At 42.3% G+C, this 9,892-nt stretch overlaps 1 protein-coding gene across 1 annotated transcript; it reads left to right on the top strand.

Moving 5' to 3' along the window:
* The first annotated feature begins 759 nt into the window (after positions 1–759).
* On the top strand, positions 760–9,108 carry CDX4 (caudal type homeobox 4). The gene is made up of 3 exons (XM_008510895.2): positions 760–1,261; positions 7,016–7,161; positions 8,333–9,108. Exons 1-3 carry the CDS (start codon positions 760–762, stop codon positions 8,537–8,539), a joined length of 855 nt encoding a protein of 284 aa, XP_008509117.1. The 3' UTR covers positions 8,540–9,108.
* Positions 9,109–9,892: the final 784 nt, after the last annotated feature.

The raw sequence follows: 9,892 nt of genomic DNA, 5'->3' as shown, positions 1-9,892 counted from the left end.
GTCTCTTTTTCACTTCTGTATCCCCAGTGCCTACAACAGTGCCTGGCACACAGTAGGCATACAACGTAGTTGTGAAATGAATCTCTATCCTGAGAAACAAAGCCCTCCTCCTGGGGGAGGGGGCAATGAGGAATAGGGAAAGCCCTTTTCAGAGGTATTATGGGCTAGTGCCACATCGAGTAACCCTGCCAGGGAAGGTGGGCAGAGAGAAAATCACAGATGCAGGCTGAGTGCGGGAAGATCAGCAGAAAGGGAGGAGGCCTTCAGGGTAAGGACTGAATTCCAAAAAGCAGGACTTGACCTTGTTTCTGCAGTCTCCATCTCACTTTGGAGGGAGCTGGTCAAAAACCCCTGGGAGAACTCCTGCCTCCAAAAGCTCAAGACTAGTGCTATGGGGACCAGATGGACAAAAGCCAGAAAGATGAGACAGAAAGGCCCAGGAGCTCTGGGAGAGGGAGCAGAGTGAACAAGTCCCTGTGAAAGTGAAATGGCCCTTCATTTGAATGCAAATGCTATGTAAAAGCCTGAAGCCCCTTGATGTCAGCCCAGCCATTGGTGGCCCATCTATACCCGGCTACCAGTCACCTGGAAACCGTCAGGGTAGGAAAGGCGGGATGGAGTAGTCTAAGGGGCGCAGAGGAGCGTGCAGCATAGCTACAGACTGACCTATTGATTCCCTGCTGCTTCTCAAAGTCACGTTGGGGCCTTACAAGGATTTCAGGATGGCTTAGAGAGCTTCTTCCTCATACCCAAGCCACCATGTACAGAAGCTGCCTTTTGGAAAAAGAATCGGGCATGTACCCGGGCACTCTCAGGAGCCCGGCGGGGGGCGGCACCGCTGGGGCTGGCGGCACTGGAGGGGGTGGGAGTCCGCTGCCAGCCTCCAACTTTGCAGCGGCCCCAGCTTACGCTCACTACATGGGGTATCCCCATATGTCCAGCATGGATCCTCACGGGCCGTCGCTGGGAACCTGGGGCTCACCCTATAGTCCCCCTCGGGAAGACTGGAGCGCGTATCCCGGACCATCCAGTACAATGGGCGCGGTGCCCATGAACGACATGACCTCGAGCCCCGCGGCTTTTGGCTCCTCGGAATACAGCAACCTGGGCCCGGCGAGCGGTGGAAGCAGCAGTGGCAGCATGCCAGCCCCAGCCGGCGGATCACTGTTCCCCATCGACGCCAGCACCGCCAACGCCAGTTCTCCCAGCAGAAGTCGCCACAGCCCCTATGCATGGATGCGCAAGACTGTGCAGGTGACTGGTGAGTAATTGATTCCAATGCCCTCACATTTCTCCTTCCTTTGCTTCTCCTCTATTTCCCTTGGCCTGCCTGCCCTTCTACTCCTCAGACCTCTCCTGGGACAGCTTAGCTGAGGAGACCACTGTGTGGCTGACTGCTCAGGGCCCCCGTCCGTTAGTGACCTCCCTCGCATGTACCTCTGCCCAAAGCCCGCAGTGTGTGGAACTTAGAACTAAACCGACCCTAGGGGTGTTTTTCACCATCCCCGATCAGTCAAGGAAGCAAGCGGGTGGACAATGGACATGTTGAGCCACAAGGATCAGGATCCAGCCCTGTAGTTGCCCAGATGGGAAAGCAGATACTCGGAAAAGATCAAAGGGTGAACGAGGCGAAAGGATAGCCACGGTGTCCAGATGCTCAGTCACTGCTGCCTGTCCGTTCCATTTCAAACCCTTCCCCACCTGAGCGAGTTGAGTTCCCCTCAAAAGCTGATGATGCTCGACTTAGGTCCACAGTGCTTGGCTGGCAACGGACCCTCCAGTTTAGCCACGAAAGCCACATTGCAAAGTGGCCTCGTCACCCCGGCCTCTCAAGGAAGCTCCAGCTTCCTTCGCCCAAGCTGGCAGAAGTGAGCTGGACTTAAACTCATTGCCTTCTTTCAACGTCCTTTCCGCCAATGGAAGCGTTGAGGCAGGCTACAGCACGCCTCATGGACATAGTAAGCTGCTCAAACCCTAACATCCGCTGGGCTCGCTCGAATAATCAGCCCCAGCACTAATAAGTGGTTAAAGGCTTTATAACTGTCCAGGCAGGCGTCTAGAGGCGCAGGGGCTGGATGCAGATCTGTGACTGCGTGCCAGAAGGCCCAGAGATCCCAGCCTAACGCTGACCAATACTCCTACCAGCAAGCCGGTGGGCGGCTGCTGGGACCCGGGGGCGGGGGAAGTGAGCGCTCTGCTTTAATCTTGCACGGGGCGAGGTTGGGGGAAGGCGGGGAGATGTTTGCTTTCAGTTGTAGCTGTTCTTTTATCACATTCTTATTATTCCAACCCGTCGCTCCCTGTTATTAGAGAAAATTAGTAAAATTTGACTCTATCACTTTCATCCCTCTGGGGAGGAAATGACATTTCAATAGAATTTGTCCACAATTATTATGCTCCTGTTCACAATTCTGCACTTTTTCTCCCTTCCAAAAAGCAAAGGCAGCGGGGTGGGAAAGGACCAACTTTTACCATTAAGAGGACTCAGCCGGGGGGAGGCAGCTCTGGTTGATTAGGACACTACCAGGATGGCAATCTCAAATTATGAATAGAGCTTAAATACTTGGCTTTAAAGTGTTTTGAGGTAAATCTGCATATCTTTTTTTAAAATATGGGTGAGTCGGCTGGCTAGATAGAATAGAAAATGAGGTTAGGGTGCGGCACTCTCAGGGCTGTTATTATATCTAATCTTAGGGTTGTAATTAATATCCATTCACTAAGCCCTAGCCCTCAGCAAAAGACACAAAAGCCAGGAAAGTAGCTGCTCCCAGTCCAGTATTATGTTTTGAAACACTTTAGAAGAGGAAAGTTACTAGTGTTGTTTGGAAGAAAAGCAATGGCGAAAAGGGGACAAGATAAAAGAAATCTTGAGTCATGAATTTTCTGTTTATGAGAGAAGATATGACAGGTTTCTCTGCTTAAAAGTCTTCTTGACTTAGGTAATTCTGGTCCCAAGAGAGTTTAGAAAAGGACTCCTTGGCCTGTGGTATCTTCATCATTAGCTGAGCCTTCAAACCTGGCTGTACAATGCCACCCTCAGAAGATTTTCTCTCCAACTTCCATGAGAAAGTTAAAATTGAATGATTTTGGAACTCCTTTGACTCCTGGCAGCCTATCCTATAGATGAGACTTTATTAAATTCAATCTTTCTTTCATTTTCATGTCTTATAAATTAAAATTACTCCTTTACTATATTTTTGTAGCCCAAGGTGTATATTTAGCAAGAATTTAAGAATATGATGAAAACTATGGACCCTCTCCCCAGAAAAATGCACAAAAGCACACCTGCATGCACACGCGCACACACATCATTTTAAAAATAATTTGGGGACATTCATGGACCCACTGAAACCCTTCCATAGATCTCAAGTTATGAACTCTACAAAAAAATGAAGCTGATCATCTCACTGGACCACTCCAAACCAAATTGCACCCATTTGTGTGCTTAATACATAGTGAGTATTAAACAAATATTTGTTAAGTGAATGAATGAGTCAGATTCTCCTAAATTTTCTACTTCACTCTGTAGTATTTTGGGACAACATTTGGCTTATGGCTGAGAAGAAAATAGATGAACTACAAAATGGAAGTAACCTCTTCATGATTAAGGTAATCAAATGAAAGCTCTTTCCATTGCTGAAGAATGTTTTAAATAACTGTAAGTTAAAGAAAAATATACATATTAGGGGACAATTAGAAAACATTTCATCATGGTTATTATTGCACTTGATTTTCTAATGAGAGAAAGGGGACTCACATACAGAGTAAATGACTGTCTCCTAGGTGATTTGATTAAAAAGTGAGATATTTTATTCCAACTTTGTTCCCCAAGTGATCCATTTCATTTAAAGATTATGTGAAAAGGAACCTGACTGAAAGTTCTGTGAAAATTAAGAATTTTCATATTTTAAACATTGTCAGTGCATTACAGCTAGGAATTATTTTTTCATCTTTTCTTTTCTCTTATCCAGAGTTGTAGCCCTGGATGAGCATTGGCAAGGTGGACTGGAGAGAGGCTCTAAGCAGGACTGGAGAGAGGTGTTCTTGTTAGGGGTGAGAAAGAGGGCAGAGAAAGAAGTGACTGGATAATTCTGATTAAGCCACTAGACAAAACACTGAGGAAGTTATACTTAAAGGGTTTTATTCAATTAGGACACTTCAAAAAATGAGTTGCTTAATAATTCTTGAAGCTTATCATTGTCTTCCTTGGTTTTGATCATTTCATTGGACAATTCTTATAAATGCCTTTGATGCAATTTTTAACTAAGAGCAGCAAAGCATTACCATAAGATGGAAAGTCATCCTTATGAGGCCAATTGCACTGTACACCCTATAGAAGGAAATTTATTTTCATCATTTTTACCCTCATAGTCATCATCCTCGTAACTCTTAGGTTTGGAGAGTGCTTTTCTGCCTAATCGCACTTTCACAGCCAGTCTCTCAAATGAGCACATTTAGGGTAATAATAAGTTATCGTATATGATGACATCCGCTTGCGAACTCTGTGAGGATACTGTCTCCTGGATAATGGAAAGGAGTCCATCCATCCTGAAATACAGAGGTTTGTCCAAGTCTTTGCGGGGGGGGGGGGGGCGGGGGATGGGGAGTGGAGGGAGGTGAGGCAATGAAATCCCACTACAGAAGGATGGAAGCAGCCCTTTAATACATCTTAAACATTGTTACTTTCCTAAATTAACGCACAACACTGTCAAAAAAGGGGATCCCTCATCCTCAGAAATGTAGACTTTAGGAGAATAGCTTGAACAATAAAAGCTAGGACTTTTAGCGTTTTGTTGGTGCTTTGGTATGGGAATATGGACAGTATTCTCTATTAGAAAATGTCCAAATCCCATTCAATCAGATTTCATCATTTAAGGGGCAAGGGCAATGAGAGGGGAGTAAAAGAAGACAGTTTTGGGGGAGGGACACAACAGGAGCACCAGGAAATGGGAATTCATTTCTCTTTGTAAGCTGTGCAGTCAATATTTTCCCCTGAGCTACGTCTTCTTGAGATTTGAGGTCTTATCTGTCAGATTGGGGCAACAGACCCTTTTTAACACTTCTAATGGCTTTGATATGCAGCCGGGCTCTTCCTCATTCCTCCTTTCTTCAGGGGTTATATTGCCGGAAAGGGTGAGGATTTTCATGGCAAATAAAGAGGCCTGGTCTTGACTTTATTGTCCTCAGAAGAAACTGCAAGAGGAGAATTTATGACCAATGGGGGTGGGGAAGGACTCCAACCTTCCAGAGTTCTTGAAGTCTGGTTATATTTACTGATTGTCAAAGAGCAGAAAACAGACACACACAAGTTGAATTTTAACTTCTGCCTCAAGTTGGAATTTAAACACGCAGCCACTTTGGGATTTGGAAAGGTTTTAACAAACATATCTTCAAAGATATATTTTGATCCTGAGATTTGAGGTTCTGGAAATAAATTAAGCTTCAAAGTTTTCATTGTAACCTCAAATATACATTCTGCCTTTGTAACATACCAAATGCCAGACCCCTGGTTTCCTGGGTTTCTGTCTGGATTCAGAAAATCAGCTCAAAGTTTGGGCCTTTGAGGTAGGTTAACTGACTGGGGTTCATCATTTTCCATTTTCAAAGGGGAAAGTTTTGTTTAGTTCATTCGTCCATGAGTTATTCAGCCATTTAGTTTAATCCTAAAACATATCTCTCATCTAGAATTTGTTTCTACAATCATGTCCCTTTTTTTTTTTCTTTCCTAGAGATGAAAGAGTGTCTGACATTTGTTTAGGGCTTGTAAATTCCAAACCAATTGGCTGGTGTTCCTGAATGTAAAGAGGGTTCAGGATGGGATCTGATGCTATGTAGCTCCTTTGTTAGGCCTGTGCTGCATCTTAACACCTCAATGGAGTTTAGGGAACCACTTTAAAGAAACCTTTGTCCTACAGATTGCTCCCCAAAATCTCACATCAAAAACAACCAGTGAAGATCAGAAGGAGTTTGCCAAAAGCCATAGAGAAAAGGAGGAAGATCCTGGAGGGGGTTAAAAAAATTGAAAAGAAAGGGAAACTTCCTAATCACCATTGGAAAATTTGAAAGGAGGAATAAAACTCTATTTGAAGGAGGGCTTGAGAAATTAGTTAAATGTTGTAACACAAAGCAAATGTTTGTATATCCTTTCAACGAATACTAGAATGCTCATTTTATTCTGCTTAAGTCAACACCCCCTCCATTCCTCATTCATTATCCACTTGGGAATAAAAATCGGTTTAAGACTCTCACAAAAAACAAACGAAACTATTTTTCTAATAGGTAATAGGGGATATCCTAGAACAGAATCTAAGTGACAATAAATGTTTTCTTTTTTAATTACAATCCAAACAAAATTCTCTCCAGGATGTGTATGTAACTAGAATGTGTGTAACTAATAATGTCAGGATCATATAATAGTTTGCCACACTTGGGCTATTCTTATGCTTCCCAGTATGTTTAAACTGGGAATAACATTTAGCACACTGGACTGGGAGTCAAAGGTATGTGTTTGGGTCCCCACTCATCAGTTCACTAGCACAAACCCACTTATTTACCTACGCTGAGCCTCAGGTTCCTTATCTGTAAAATGGTTCCTTATCTGTATAATTTGAAAGGGTTGGTGAGAGGTTCAAGAGGAAAGAGTATGAATGAACTGCATAAAATATAAAGGGAAGTGCATGTATAATGGATGTTGCTACTACTGCCAATGGTGTTCCCATAGGTGAGTGGGAAGGGAATGAAAATCACAGGTTAAGTATTCGCTTTAAAATGCGTTTGTATGGCAGTAGGTCAATGGTGGCATGACAGATGTGTTGGTTACATGTATATGTAATAGTCACAGATGACAAAGTATTTAATGGACAAATGGACTTATGACGTATTTGTTCGAAAAATGTCCTTGATTTATATTTGAAAGTAATAGATGAGAATGGGAACAGTGGCTCTGATTCCTTCAACTGAAACAATCTCCAAAGAAGTAAAATATGTTTAAATGTACTATTTTCTCCCCTAACAGGGAAAACAAGGACAAAAGAAAAGTATCGTGTGGTTTACACAGACCATCAAAGGTTGGAGCTGGAGAAGGAATTCCACTGCAACAGATACATCACCATTCGGAGAAAATCAGAGCTGGCAGTCAACCTGGGCCTTTCTGAGAGACAGGTATGCCAGAAGTATATCCAACGTGTCTCATATAATCATTTCAATAGGCTGAGGTTTTAGGGAAGTCTGTAAGCAGGAGTGGAAGCAAAACAGAAGACCAAGACATTCTCCAAGCTCTCCTAAAGCCCATATTCATCCACTGGACCTCCTAGTTTACCCTCCTTGGTTGGTGGGTTTATTAATAATTGAATGTGGGGGGCACTATGTAGGTTTGGAAACTAGAGTTGGGGACATGGGAGGTGGAAAAGGACTAAAACTCCCATATAATTGGTCAGTCAAGTCAAAACCTTGATCTGGTTCTCCAAGTAGTCACAACCAACATGTGAAGTGAAGATTTGGCAATCATTGCAATTATCTAGTTTATATCAGTCAAACTACAACAGTAACTGAACAACAATGTTGCTGCCTGAACCAAGTTTTTCTGTTATTCAGGGCAGGAAATTTAATTTTCTATGGTCTATGTAATCCTATGATGCCTGCCTTAAATTTAGCTTACTGTGGGCACTCATTGAAGATTAAATCATAGAAAGGATCAATGGTTTCCATTCATCAGGACTTTGACATGACATAACTACCTGATGTTTTTTTCACTTAAGTCTAGGAGTAATCCTGGAATCACAGAATCCTAGAATTGTAAAGCCCATTAATGTATTGCCTTATCCCAAGGAGCTTGTATTTCAACCACGTCTTAAGGCACATTGGTATCATAGCAAGGGATATACTATTTCATCACCCTTGTTCACCAAGTTTTATGTTTCATTAACTTTACTATTAGGAAGTTTCTTTAATGACAGATTGTAATCATCTTTGCTATTTAAGTTCCTCCCTTTTTATCCCCACACCTCAGCATCTGCCATTCTATCATTATTTATTTCTACTTGTGCAATAGAGGTGGTGGGTAAGGTGTAATATAAAGACCACTACATTCAAAATCAGTAGCCCTGGACTTGATCTAAGTTTCATCTCATGCAAGATACTTTCACTCTCTGAGTCTCAGCCTTTTTTAACCTGTTAAATGGGCATATTTCACAAGGTCACTGTGAGGCTCAAATGAAGTGATGCATGTGAAAGGGTTTTGTAAATGCTAAAGTCCCTGCACAATATCAGCAATGACTATGAAAACTGCATTCAGTATGTTGCCTCATTAAATCCAAAGCATTTTGTGTTTCAGGTGAAAATCTGGTTTCAGAATCGCAGAGCCAAGGAGAGAAAGATGATCAAAAAGAAAATCTCCCAGTTTGAGAAGAGTGGAGGCTCAGTGCAAAGTGACTCTGGCTCCATCAGCCCTGGGGAACTACCTAACACTTTTTTCACCACCCCATCTGCTGTCCGTGGATTTCAGCCTATTGAGATACAGCAGGTCATAGTCTCTGAATGAAAGAAAGGCAAAGAAAGATGGAAACTGCCCTTCGTTTAGCATTGTCTTTTTGGTCTCTAAGATATCAGCAGAGGAGTTGGGACAGGATGTAATTCCTTGTAAGGCAGTACTCAGAACAAGGGATGCACAATAGGTTAAAGATAATTCAGGAGTCACTTGCTGTTAGAAACTATCGCCAGAAAACTCCTGTTATGTGCTATGCTGTATGTCAATCACTCATGAAGCTTGGTGTAAGCTATATAATTAAAAGCTACAATCACAGGCCATTGCAACTCTATTCACAATTTCAGAAACCTGCTTGTGAATAGACTGTTAAAAAACAGTTCTGCCAGAAGGCTCATTTTTGTATGTGTATTAGTGTTTGCTATTTGATGCTAGGTGTGTTCTTTTATGTCATCTTTGGGAGGTGGGAAAAAAGTAAGCAGAAATTTACCTATCTGTAGCTACCTTTTCAGTGTTTTATTCAAAAGCTAACAGTATTTTCATAACAAGACAAATGTTTAAAAAGTCATCAAGAAGTGATTCTGAATCCATTGTCACTGGTTAATAAAAATAATAAATAAAAAACCCATATTTGTCCCTCAATCATAATTGTCTAGCATCAGTTATCTTATCTCAGAACTTCCAACATGTAGTATCAATTTTAAATCTTGCCAAAACAATGAAATCAGACTAGAACAATACAGGCCAGCTTGGTTGAGTCATTAGAAAGGCAGATCTACAACACACAGAATAAACCTTTCCCCCTTTCTGTCTTTCCACTCTATTTACTGCTATGGTTCAGTGGCAGTCAGAGTTAATGTGACCACAAAGACTGTGTACTGGTCTATAGCCTCTGTTTGCCATCACCTTCGACCTGTTCAATTTTACCTACATTATGTCATGTCAATGCAGTATGGTCCAAGGAGCTGCAGTTTGCAGGTTACAAATAACACAACTTGGGCTGAAGTGAGCGGAGTGTTTTGGTGTTGGTCCAGTATACTGTTTACATATAGAGGTGTCCAAAGGCTGGGCTCTAAATCATTTGAAATTAAGATGATTTAAAAGAAAGTTTGATTAAAGTAGGAAAGCAATCAGAGTACAACTTTTCTTTCCTTTTCAAGATACATCTTTGAAGTTATTAAGAAAATTAGAATCTTGAGCATAACTACCTCTCTTTGGGTTGCGAGTAAGAAATTTATCCTCCCTCTCCTTATGAAAATCCCAGAAAGAGGACTCACTTTCTGTGGTTGCTCCTGAGGTACATTTGGAAAGATTTAAGGGAAAAACCCTTCTATCTTTGATCCAACCTTTTGGAATTATGTTCTGCCTTTCCTTCATGCATCTTCACAACACTTTTACGACAAAGGTATC

The sequence above is a fragment of the Equus przewalskii genome, chromosome X (genome assembly GCF_037783145.1).
Source record: "Equus przewalskii isolate Varuska chromosome X, EquPr2, whole genome shotgun sequence".
NCBI lineage: Eukaryota > Metazoa > Chordata > Mammalia > Perissodactyla > Equidae > Equus > Equus przewalskii.
Note: the sequence above shows the minus strand (reverse complement) of the source record. Positions and strands in the feature narration are given on the sequence as shown.